This window comes from Strix uralensis, chromosome 2, assembly GCF_047716275.1.
Source record: "Strix uralensis isolate ZFMK-TIS-50842 chromosome 2, bStrUra1, whole genome shotgun sequence".
Classification (NCBI taxonomy): Eukaryota; Metazoa; Chordata; class Aves; order Strigiformes; family Strigidae; genus Strix; species Strix uralensis.
This window is the reverse complement of record NC_133973.1, coordinates 90,879,703-90,893,292: the sequence shown is the minus strand read 5'-3', so window position 1 is coordinate 90,893,292 and position 13,590 is coordinate 90,879,703. Positions and strand designations below refer to the sequence as shown.

Sequence of the window (13,590 nt, the reverse complement as noted above, 5' to 3'; positions counted from 1 at the left end):
GATTAAAATGCTCTGAAGATATACTCAACTTCTCTGGAAAGGGACAGCTCGACTACTTAGCAGAGCTAGTCAATAAACAGTTGGTGACTAGGACAAAAGGTAATACCTTTTTCAAAAGAACTGGGGTTTCTTAGTCAAAAATACTTTCTACAGTTTGACGAGTTTGAAAAAGGACCACAAATACATGTCTATGACTTCCCTTGCAAACGCTTATTATATTAATACAGAGTTTATTTGTGGCAGGACTGGCAAATCTTGTCTTGGCTATAAGCTAATCCTAGACAACCAGAAACAAACAGAAAAAATAATACTGGAGTGCTTTCATAGGGTTACTATTTTTAGTATTTAAACATTACTCATGTGGGGTGGGGTGTTTAAGTTTCTTGGCTTTCCTTAATAATTTGCAATTCTCAGTCATTGTGCTAAACTATAATAAAGTAAAACTACTTGTTTTGGATCTCCTGTTGTCTTATGCAAATGTTACTGTTAAGCATATGCCATCCACTTCACTAGAACAAACCTTAATACTTATTCATCTGAAAACAGAAAAAGAAAATTCAATAACCCACTAAATGACAAGTAACAACAATAACATATTCTGAATATACACATCTAATATAAATCTCAGATAGGTATTAGATCCTTCCTTTACAACTTCTTTTGGGGAGTTTCTGAAATGATTAGTAAATGCAGGAACACAAGTTACTTATCAGAAACCAGTGTTCTGTTATCACACTGTGTGTGTTTATGTGAGCTTTTTTTTATCCAAAGCCAGGTTTATTTATTTATTTATTTAAAATCAGCACACATGCTCCAGCCCTAATCATCCTTACGTCTGGCACAAAACAGAGTTAAATATGTTTGGTGCCATTCACTCTCAGTTGAAGAATCCCAGACGAGAAGCTATCCAGACAGGAGTCTGAGAAAGAAGTGGCAGGGACGGTGGGAAGCAATAGCTTAGCTGCTAACAAAGGAATTACAACTACTGATAAGCACTCTTTTTCTGTTTTTGAAAAGCAATCTCTCATGTATCCTGACACAGGACCTGAATCTAACTGGAAGACCCCAACACCAATTTTCTGCAGGTGGACCTCTGAGCTTCGTGTAAATAGATCAGAGAACCCATTCAACCCACTACCATATCTGTTCAGGATACCTGTAAGATGGCATAGCATTTACTGATGGTAAAAATTCTTGACAATTAAGAACAGTAATTCTCAGATCTCTCTACTTCACTCACCTCACCTGCATAAGGTTCATTACTTCTCTCTGAGAAGCCTTCTTCTATTTCTATTACTTTTAATATACAGTATTAATATTACTTTTAATATACAGTAAACCACTCATCAAAAAAATAACATTAAACATGGTTTTAGGTGATATTTCTAAAGTTCTGATTTTGAGACATAATATTGTTTAAATCCAAAAAAACTTACCTTTATTTTAGCAGTGTATTCACCCCTACCTCCAAAAAGACCAAGACCACCTAACAGAATATCCGTATCAGCACAGAAACGGATAGCTTCTACTGAGTGGGCTGAATAACCCCAGCCTCCTCCATGACCTGCAGAAAAAGACCCAGCAAAAATACAGTTAATCTTTCTTAGTCTTTTATTCTGCAAGCCTGATCAGCTTGTGCTATAAAATTTTACTGTGTACATACTTTCAAATCTGTTAACAACACTGTAGTCTTCTTTAGAATAAACTTTCATTACTGCTTGAGTCTCTTCTTCCGTATTAGCTACACCCATTTTTAAGTCCTGCATAGCAGCCAAAGTATCAAGACAACCTAGAAGAAAGCAAACCCAAAAAGAACTCAAGATTTCTTACTGTTGATTATAATCAGTGAAATGGAAATGAATACTAGTTAAAAAGATCAAAGCAACCTAACTGTTTTGACCCTAAACAACACATATGCTACCAAATATCATTATAGCTTTATTTAGGTCAGGGGTCACTGGTGTAGAATCTCAAGGTTCACTACTGAAGATCAATTTAATTTATTCATTTTCCAGAACAACCAAGAAATGTGATTAAATCTACTTTGTAACTTTTCCAATGGTAAATAAATATCCAGCAACAACTTTTTTTTTTTTTCTTTTTACATTTCCTGTATTGCCTAAAAAGAGTTGAAGTAGTAACTGATTCATGGGCAGATCTGAAAACCTTCATAAAAGGCATTTTGTTTCATATACATGGGTACCTAACATGCCTTACTCTGACACAAAAAAGTATTGTTCAAGTTAAAATTTATCACACCTCTAACACACAATGAAGGGAGCAGTACAAGGAACCGATCACTCGCCACAACCAGTGAGCAAGTGAGCTAAAATAACTTCCAAAGCTGTGCTTTGAAGTACTGGGTATGTTGTATATGGCCACTTTATACATGAACACCGTGGGATTATTTTTTGTTTTGGTAGGCTTTTTAGACTACAAAAGAAAATCATATTACTCTTGGCGTCCCATTATACAAAACTGCAAAGCGTAAATTCTAATTTTAGATATTGCATTTACTTGAAAATAAAAATAGCTATTTAAGAGCACTTTTTTCCTGTCTTTTGAGACTCCAGGTTAGCGTAACAGTAGTGACTTTATTCTGCTGACTGTCCAAAAAGATCATCTAGGACGGTCTCTTACTTTATTATGCTGACCTCTAGTAGCAGGTTCCATCAGAACTCTAAAATCCTCTAGCATCATTAAGATGTCAGAAGATAACTATTTTGAATAAAATTAATGCATATCAGCCAGATCATAAGTATTAAGAGTAATGGTGAAAGATTACAAAGTAAAATTTTAACTCAAAAAAGTCAGAAAGCTGTTAGATTACAATTCATTTATACATCAGATAATGTTCCTTTATTTCATCTAAGCTTCTGACTCATCAACTATAAATGTATACCTAGAATGTGCAAAGCTGCATGAGATCTGGTGGTTAGAGCTTTGGAACCTGTTGGTAGAGCAAGTTCTGGACTCAAAATACTACACCGGGATTGCATGTCTGGAGCTGAGGGAAGTCTGGAATCGGCAACTACTGCATTGTAACTCCACAGTTCCCTAGCATTTGGTCGAAACCTAGAGCAAGACAAAACAGAATAAAAAAAAACCTTTCACCTACTAAAAAAATACAAAAATCTAACTAATAATTAAATTTTATAAGCTATTTAATATAAAATGTAGATCTGCTAATACAAACTCTTAAAATTGAACATCATTACACCAAACACATATAAACTACTAGCACACTAGCAAATGGAAAGACACAAAAACATTCTTACTGTACTTGAAGTCAAACAGTCATTATGGGTTTAGAAATGTCCAAAAATATTAGATGCTTTTCAAAGCTAATAAATATTAAAAAGGTATAATCTATTAAGAAGCATGAAGTAACTAGCAAAGTACTAGATATAATGGCAGATGTGCTCAAAAATGAGAAAGATGCCAAGTGAAAGTAAAAGGCTTACTCACCTTCAAATAAGAGTAAAAAGATCTTGAGAAATCCAACATATTTTGTTTGGGCTTTTTAAAATGGATAACATCACCTTATGAGTTTTTAAGGGATTATAGGCAAGGGCAGCATAAACAAGGGAATACAAAGACTTTCTATACTATAGTTTAACATGGACAAAAAGAAAATGAAACATATGAAGCCTTTGATATCACCACGTAAAAGGAAGAAACAGTTAGAAGATACAGGCCTATGGGAGCATTCTGAATAAGACCAAAGGAATTTTTACTTGACACACTGTTCTAAAAATCCAAATGCAGCTAAAATGGTCTAACTAATGGAGAAAAAAATAGCTTTAACTAAAATTATTATAGGACACCATGTATATTCAGGATTTGAATGAGTTAGCAACATGCAAGTTTATACACACACACATGAAATTATTTAACCACTTGAATTTCACTACTACCTGAAAAAGTAAGTCACAAAGCTGTGAAGAAAATCTTTAAAATCTATGTAATCAAGAATGCTGTCTCTCTGTACAGAGAAACTTCCCCCTTCATCTAAACAGACATGAATAAAAATGTCCAGGAATAATAATTAATACACCAAATATTCATTAACTTCTCTTCTTTAGACAGTTTTAATATTTTCTATTAAACAAGAATGGGATACAATACAGAAATAAATCTGCACAAACTCCAAGAATCCATTCTTCAGTAAAGTATTTAAGCTCTAGCTTTAGTTCTACAGCTTCCAAAATTCTGCAAGAGAACACCACAACCCATGTTTGCCCATAATAATATCTTTAACACGTGACTTTGAACGTCCTCAAGCTGAATTAACCATTTTAGTGTGCTACATCAAGGTAAGCGTCATCACCTTTTCTCCCCTGAAACTTGTTGCTTTCCCATAGCCACCGATAATCCCATTTTCCATAAACTGAGTCTTTCAGTGTGTTTAATCATGTTGATAGTATCATGACCAAGAGCTTTAAGGGATGTGGGTGCTACTATTCCTTATTTCAAATCTCAGCATAATTGAAGTAAGACCTGGTTCCTAGCTAATGAGATTCAAACAACCCTGGGAATGTGCATAATGCAGAACTACAGCCATTCAAGGAACTTCAGATGTCATAAAGGAACATGCCTAGCAAATATACATGCCTCAACGTTAAGTTGCTATTAAGTTCCTGAATCTCAATTTTGGATGAAGACATCCAAAGCAGGATGCAAGTAGCCTAGGAACACAATGATCTTTTAAAGATATGATCCTACATGATACTATCTTTTCTAGTTGAATGCAGACTAGCTGGTTCCCTGCTTTATTCTAACTGCAAGTGATTATTCCTGTTTTGCCTAAGTCTTCCAACAGTTTAAATGTCATCCATCACTTGCACTCAGATAACAGTCCAAATTTATCTTCCAAATCCTGGTTAACATAGCTTTTAAATCATTACAGAAGAATTGGATGTTATGATTCTGTTCTGCAACAAGGGCTTATGAACTACGCCTTCTCAATGACTCCACTGAAAGCAACCATCCCGAAGATGGTGAAATAAATGCAGTCATAATTTGAATATGTATGCCATCTAAATAAGTATCTTTATTTTGACCTCCCAAAATTTCAGAAATGAAAGAATACTATTACTCCACCCCTTCTTCTATTCCAGTCTTAACCACTAATGCATGAGAGAAGGATGAGGATTTAAGACACAAGGCTGTGGAAGCTAGGTATAGCAAGAACGTTATTCAGTGAAGTGTTAAGCAGATGGAGGAAAGTAAAGGAAGAATAAAAAGGGTAAATAAGTGAAATAGACTGAAGTCCCCCAAACATCAGGAGACTGGAATCAGAATGATGCAAAAAAGAAAAGAAATCCAAAGAATTCGGGCAAAAGATAATGTCTGTTTTGGGCTTACTTGAACAAATCATCCAAAAACTGAAAAAAGATACATGGAAGACTAAAAATTGTTTTTCATTTACTAGGGAAATGAGCATAATCAAATCTCCAGCCTCCCAAAATATTTCAAAAAGCATTTCTATACTATGACTTTAATAGCTATAATCCACACTTGCCTCCATATAACATCATAGACAGGATCCAGACACACACCAGAACCTTGAAGATCTTCTTGCTCAGAATCATTGAATGTTTTGCAACTGCCATCTACTTTGTTTATCAGAAGACATTTAAAAGGAGGAGGTTCTGATATTGAAGCTGGTACCAAACCTAAATTAGGGAGCAAAAAGAGCAGAAATACATGAAGACTCCACTCATTACATGGCATTTTCTATGCATGAGGCATTAATATAGTAGGGAAGAACAGATACACTGCTGCAGCAAAAAATATAACGTAGTAAGATTTAAGTGCAAGAAAAGTTTAGACTTCTACAATCTTTCTTTAAAAATGAAATTAATTTCTAAAGGAGCCAGTATCACCATGTGCAGTATAACTAGACAGTCAAAATATTTAATTCCCTCCATTCACATTTTTGACTTGTTGCTCCTCTATTGTTCGCATGACCAAAGCTATTTTTTCTCCAATACTTCTATAAGCATTTAAAATATTATAGAGGAGTTCTTGCCTATTATATGCCTGCTGGCAAATATCTCTGATGTAGCAAGCACATGAGAATTAATAAGAGCTTCATCAATCCGGAGAAAAGTCTGGTCTCCACTTGCTCCAATCCACGTTGCTTTGCGTCCGTATTTAGAGCCTATATTAGGCATAGGTGCTGGTTTTGCATTCCAGTAGGGCATATCCAGAATTGGTCTACCAAGCTGACCTTTCTGTGGAGAGAATGCAAGAACTAGTAAGTAACAGTAACAATAAATCTCAAAGATCAACAAGTCGCTTCAATAGTTTCAATACACAAAATTAGTAATCTGGAAATTTTAGCACAAAATTACTTTTAAAAAGCAATGGCTACTCTAAGGGAAGCTTTACACATTTAAATACAAGGAACAAGTTACTGATAGATATTCTCCCTATTCAGTTAGGTTTTTGAGTGAACTTTTTTAATGCAACTCAAACTCCCATGACAGATAACTCTCCTTTCCATCTTTAGAATCAAATATAAAAGCATTATTCCCCTTCAATACTCAATATCCAAATAACTTCAGGGCTAAACAAGGAATGAATTAATAGGGAAAAAAAATCCCAACAACCTACATTCAGAGTCAGACAGTCTAAATTCCACTCAATTCTGAACATATATGAACTGTAGGTCTTACAGAACAAATACCTCTTAAAAGTACTTAGAAATTGATTAGCACATCAAACTTGAGCTAAAAAGAGCCTAAAGTGCCTAAGCAAGCACCTCTGCATATGCTCGTTAACATCCTGAGCTGGAGATACAGGGTCTTATCTCCTATATACAACTAGTTATGGAGAGATGGACCAACAGTTCTTATACTGTACCTAAGTATGTGGTAGGAACTGCTGGAATAAGCCTGCTGGAATAAGACTCCCCCTACCTCACTCACGCAAAGGAAATTCATTGCAGGCTAATGAAATCAAGGTAACTTTTTATTTAAAAGGGTAAGGGAGAAGAAACACTCATGTACAGCAGATACCCTCTGTCCAGCATGTTACTCATCTCTCCTTCTACATAACACTGTATGTAAGTACACTTAGTGAAGACATTTTCAAGAAACATGCTTGCTTTTGAGCATGTCTTGACTTTAAGAAGCTTTCAACAAACTTTCGTGCATTACAATATTAAAATCAGATGCAGGTGGTCTAAATATAGTATAGATTTATTTTATCTTTTAGAAAAAGAAAAAACCTCAATCAACAGACAGGCTTTTAAATCCTATTTCTGAGAGTCAACAAAGCTTCAACTTTTATGTGTCCAAGTCACTTTTGATAAAAACAAGGACACCAAAGCTCTTAAAGTCTGAAAAACAACAAAATATTACCCACTCAAAGAGCCATCTTGTGGCACACTTTTAATTCAAAACATTTTCCACTTGTAAAATTTCAGTCTTCACTTTTTATTATTTTTTGTAAAAAGATTTCAAAAGGTGTAATTTCTCTTCTGTTGCACTTGGCAGTACATAGTTTTTAAAGCATATAAAAATAGCTCAATACCTATAGTCTAGCTTTTGCCAAAAGGACATTAGTGGGAAAGCATGAACAACAGATGACTCTGGAGAGATTGCAGTGAGGGTTTTTTGCAAAGACAAGGAATCACAAAGGCCTGAAGTCAGGATGAAGGGGAACTAAACAATGTTGAAGTGTTTATTCAGTGAATTTAAGACTGGATTTCACATGAATATATGCCATGTGGATAGGAAAGAAGAGTACCAGAGTTATGCTGGGTTATACTGAGCAATAATCTCCCCTCAAGTATAAGCATAACTTCTGCAAATCATTGCCGTTTCTATGAAAGAAAACGGGACACTAACGAATGAAGACAGACAGGTAATAGAATATGCAATAAACACATATTTACAACTGAGCTTGAAACAGTAAGAGTTTGAGAAAACTGGTGCACTTTATAAATAACCAAGTTTTAAATCATCACCTTCATTAAAATATAAAAACCACCAAGAATTTCTGGCATCACACTTTTCTAACCACAACAATATCAGAGGCCACATTTTTAAACATAACACACAAAAGATATGCAGAAGTCACGAACAGTTCTATAAGAGCAAGTATAAGCAGTTTTGAAAGGTCTTTGAACAATACATTAACTACTAGCTTATTCCCATTAAGTAAATATTATTATCTCCTTACTGAGAAACTTCCAAATGTGAAAACCTGTCCATCCATTAAGAGAATAGCTGTATGGTTGCTCCCAGCAGTAACTTGTGTACTAGGACCTGGTAATGCTTGCACCAAAGTGGGACATCCCCTATATCAAAATAAATTAATTTTGTATCAATACATGCTTATGCAACATTTAACACATACATTAGTATTCTAAGGATTTCAATCACTCTGAAATATATCCACTATGTTCACATACTATACGGAATCAGAGTCAAGCAACATCTTACATATTAAATGAACAGAGATTTGAAAGACTACTAGATATTTAAGTTTATGCCCCCTTGTTACAGGGAACCAGATAAAGTACCCTCTCTTCAGTTAAACTCAGAAATTAGCATAGAATAAAAATGGTGAATTTAATATATAATTGTAGGATTACATTAATGTTATTGTAGTTACACTAATATGTATGTGTGTGCATATATGTATGTATATAAAATATATTGCAATGTACTGTAGCAGTAAAAAAATTCTGTTGTGAGGATGCTGGTTAAGCACTTAAACCTGTCTGCATCACAAAGCAACCAAAGCCTTATGTGGTTGGTACCCTAGTACAATTACCAGAAGCAATACTGATACAACCCTCCTCAGATTACTGTCTAGGGAATTATAGAAGGAAGAGAAGGTCTACCCACCTCCATCACCTTTCTAATGGAGAATAAGGCATTAAAAAACTGCTCTCCATCAAACCCATAGACTCAAGAAAGAACAAACCTCTCCAAACAGTTTTCCAGAAAGATCTGAAAAAGTCTAATCCATGTGCCTCCCAAATACGGACAGGGATAAGAAAATATATTTCCCATTACAGTAAAAATGAAGGGGGGGAAAAGAAAAAAAGGATGATCGAGAAGCAAAGAAAGAAAACTTGAAGAGATGACTTAGAAACAGCAGAAAAGATAAAAAGAAAGAAGTATGAGATACTGAAACTTTTTATCTTGATCCCAACAAAGTGAACAGGAGCTTACAAGAACTGTACCAGACTTTGAATCCCATAATGAAGGTCTACCTAGACTTCAAACTTATTGTGGACTTAAGACTGTAAATTTGAAAAACAGGTCATTCCCAAATAACTAGGTTTGGGAACTCTGACCCCAGAGAACAGCAGCACTATTTAAACTTACTTTTAAACACACACTTTCAAAAGTAGGTTAATCTAAAACAAGAACTGGTTGTCTTATGCTGGAATAAAAAAAAAGTGTCAGCCCAAAGTTACCTAATGATTGTTTAGCAGCTGATGTGCAAAAATATGGGTTATCTGCATGTTCTGATTTTGGCCGAATTGCAGGCAAAACAGAAGTCAAGAAAGTAGAAGGAAGGAGAAGCATCGTGAGCTCAGCAGGGAAAGGGTAGATGGGAAGATGTGAACATATGGAAATGTGGAACAGAGGGATGCAGCATGAGGACAGGCTAATGACCTGAAGGAGGAGGAACACAGATATACAAAAAGATATTATTCCTTTGTGGTGAATGTAGCTTCCAGCAGGTGATTCTAGTGGAGATGGAGAGACTGAAGGGCAGCATAAATTTTAGTAAAGGATGCACAACATGACATTCATAAATTCAGAAGCCTTTGCTGGTCTATAGGCACATGGGTGTGGACATCAGTAAGATTACAGACATATAGAGCAAAGTTTAGCAGCACCAGTGAGGAAACATTTTAAAAACAGACAAAACATTTGCCTCCCATTAACTTCAAGGAGGGTCAAAAAGGCACTGAAGCAGAAACAAAACATAGTTAAGAACTAATCCAAAAGCATTCCTGTTAAAGGGAAATACTTTGACTGAAGTTTTTTTCTTTTCCTCAAAATTATGATAGCTGCAGGCATGGAATTATCAATCCTATGCATGTTAAAAAAAAAAAAGGGAATGTTTCATCTCTTTGATGCATAAAAACTAAGCTACTATCACCAAAACTATTTATCTTTCTGTTTTGTCAACCGAATCTATCAGCAATGTTATCTGAATGCTGTGTATGATACTCTCTTGGCAGCAGCAGAGCAAAACCAGACAAGCAACATGTAGAGAGATGTAATATATTTTCCTCTTAAATAGCTTTTTATTAAGATCACCCAGCCTTTGGAATGGCCAACTACAATGTATTAACTAAAGAAATTAAGAGGAAAAAGCTTACGACACTTAACTACATTAAAAAAAAAAAGTAAAATCTCAGAAAAATAGTTTTTCACTCGATAAAAAGAGGAGGGATGTGGAAAAATACAGTAAACCAGTTTGATTGATGCATATGGAATTTAAAACCTGTGATACTAATTGAATATTTCCTTATCCCTCTGAAACTTGACAAAGAAAAGCTCAGCAGAGACACTTAAAAGAGTTCGAGAAACTCTTTGGACAAAGTTTTGATAATGAGGGTTTCTCCATTTGAATGGGAGAAAGCAAGAAGTATTCTTCTGGGATGGAGTTGAAGGACACAATGATGTCAAGCTCCCAGATTCTTTGGTCTCTGGACATGACACAGGTACTTGACAAGAATCAATCACAAAAGACCAACCTCAACTATACAGAAAGTAACTTGAGATCCCTTGGGAAAATATAAGAGTGCTGAATGAAAAGCAGCAGATATACATGCATCAGCTAACTCTGGATCCTACAGAAGCTCCAAATGTATTTCGGCTGTCCACACCAAAACCTTCTTCCACCCTGAAGAGTAAAGCATTTGTGGGAGTAGATGTGGGTCTTTGAAAACCCCGACTGCACTAACTGTTCAAAGAGTCGCTGTCCATTGTACTTCTCCAGCCAACAGCTGGCGGCCAGCTCCAGTAAGTCCCTTGGGGCAGCTGGCCATGGTACTGTAAATTCACATTCACCATGGGCTGTTACCGTGTAGTGCATCAGAGGAAATCAGTAGTAACTTCTGCCAATTGCAGTCAAAGTTGGACAGTATGGAGTTAAAAAGAAAATGGAGATTCTTAAACTTTGGAGGTAACTGGAAGTTTGGTGAAAAGGTGTAAATAAGACCCGCACTCCACCACTGAAGTAAAATAATCAGACAATGCACCTAGAAACACGGTCCTATCAGAGACGATGGAACACATTTCTTTCCTAGAGATATTAATAGGATATAGTCTCTACACTTTGTCTTCAAATAGAACATTGCTGACTGTCCATGGAAGGTCTGCTAAGTTTTCTTCCATGTTATTGTTGAACCATTGGAAGCAAAATTATATCAGGATTGTCTTACTTCAGTCGTTCCATTTCTGGAGCTTGACTGCCAGATCACATGCTTGCTAATGTAGTACTGCAGTCAACAGTTTGTTACAAGAAATATCCTGGAGTTTTATGACCCAGCTTCTTGAGAGAAGCATCAGCAACAAACAGGCCTTGGCTTACCTGAATACAAGACATGCTATTTTTCACCAAGACTAGATACTGCAAAGTATTTCTTGCTTCCACTGAGTTTCTATCCACCAGCATCTAATCTGAGGAGAATATAAGCAGAGACTGACAAATCCTTCATGTAGTGAATAGCTCATCAGCATCTGCCACTGTGGATTATACAACAGAAAGCCTACTCAAGACTAGTTTAATGGCGCCAGCATACCGATACAGAATGGTCTCCCAGGAACCAGATCACCTGCGTTTTTAAGTGGTCCATCTGTGAATGGCTGAAGTCTTTGCTGGAGAAAAAAGTAACACCACCTTGTGCATATTGCTGGTTCCTCCACACCATTTCAGTTCTATTAATGGTTTACTGAGAATCACATCATCCTGTTCATCTGCCTTTTTTTTTTTTTTTCTTTACTTGTGTGCAAGAAAAATAGTCTGAAGTCCTTCTAGGGCATGTAATATGTCTCATTCCTACAAAAATAGGAGGAAGAATTTGTGGTGTTTACCATACGCTAATAGACAAGTCCTGAATCCCCTTAATTAAGGAGAAAGACATGTCTGGACAGGTGCACAGAATTCAAAGTAGTTAAGCATTTTCAAGACTTTTAAAAATAGAGTCTCACTACTAAATCTTTACTCTGCAAGACAGAAGTCTCTGAAAGGATAAGTCATCAATCACTGCCCAGGAACTTCCATCATTGCTTCATGTGGCAATGAAGATGGTTCCCTCAGATGAAAATGAGAGTTCCTGAATTTTCCCTGACAGTTCTTGTTTTCAGCGGCCCCCATATTTAGATATACTAGCTAGGCTGCCTAAATATTACTTCCTTTGTTATTCTCCCATCTCTCTCTCTCCTGGAAACACAGTAGAGTATCAGTTCCTGGACTGAGAAGATGATGGTCTTCCTGAGGTCAATACAGGCAATGTGACACACTGCATGACTGACATACCACTGACCTGGCTGGAGCTGGCCATCTGAGCACCACTGCGTCCCAACTGAGGTGGAACTCTGCATAAGGATTCCCTGTTTCCTTCTCTGAATCCCTTACTGTGAGGACAGAGGAGAGATCTCTACTTAAAGCTGGAAAAAGAAGTACATCAATGAGGAAATTATCATTTGAATGATGGCGCTAAACAGCAATATAGTACTATAGCCCGTTCTCATGCACAGAACATATTCCTAATTTCTTCCAAGGCTTTTTTCAGATACTCTCTAGGGGCTGTTGTAGAATGATAAAAAGATCAGCGCCAAGTCGCTTGTACCTCATCAGCTTCTAGGCCTGGTCAAGCACTATCCTTTGGCACACGATGTTTCATGTTCTTTCCAGGATCTTACTTGGAACTACATTTGACCTCCATCCAGTTTCTGTCTAAATAAGCAACAGATGTAGGGTTTACTGCCTGAAATTCTGACAGATACAGCAGATAGCTCTGATGCCTTCAGAAAAGCCAAGCGATTTCATCAAAGTTGGAAATAGGAGACAGTAAGTTACCAGTACAAATGCCACTGCTGTTCGTACCTCTTCAGTCTTTAAGACAGAAACAGGCCTTATTCTAGTAGTGACTTGAACTGCCAGCTAAAGCAGTTGGAGCTTGGAACAACTATCCAAGAATTTCCAGGAATGAAAAACGGAGTACTTATCTATGATATGGCTCTACCATAGGCAGAAACAGACTGCATTCACCAGTCCAATGCAAACTGAGCAGGGGTAACAGTTTAGAGACTACCATTAGGCACAGCAGTCAATACAAAGTACACTTCCAGCAAACTTACTTTCTTCCTTCCCCCTCCCTCTTTTGTTTAGTGAATCCAATGAAAGTTTTAAGATGATGGTTTCTTCAGAAACTTGACAAAAGAAATGATTTGGAAGTCTCCAAAGAGATTAGGAGGATAGATGTTCAGTAATTCTCATCTCACTGCTACAAGAGAAATGACAGAACTGAAGACAGCTCATGGATGCTCCACTCTGTATACCTTTTACATAAGGATATTGGGCATTACTGGACATACACAA

General features: G+C 36.4%; 1 protein-coding gene across 21 annotated transcripts in view; it reads right to left on the bottom strand.

The window, feature by feature from the left end:
* Positions 1–13,590, bottom strand: part of MYCBP2 (MYC binding protein 2) — a 204,765-nt gene that overhangs the window by 108,972 nt on the left and 82,203 nt on the right. For 19 of the 21 annotated variants that reach the window (XM_074859472.1, XM_074859470.1, XM_074859454.1 and 16 more), the window contains 6 exons: positions 8,194–8,311; positions 6,035–6,239; positions 5,525–5,678; positions 2,903–3,075; positions 1,664–1,789; positions 1,437–1,564 (listed from right to left, as the gene is read on the bottom strand). In XM_074859472.1, coding sequence (XP_074715573.1) covers positions 1,437–1,564; positions 1,664–1,789; positions 2,903–3,075; positions 5,525–5,678; positions 6,035–6,239; positions 8,194–8,311 — 904 coding nt within the window. Of the gene's footprint in view, positions 1–1,436; positions 1,565–1,663; positions 1,790–2,902; positions 3,076–5,524; positions 5,679–6,034; positions 6,240–8,193; positions 8,312–12,532; positions 12,657–13,590 lie in introns of all 21 variants that reach the window. The other 2 variants (XM_074859473.1, XM_074859474.1) reach the window with 2 other exon arrangements.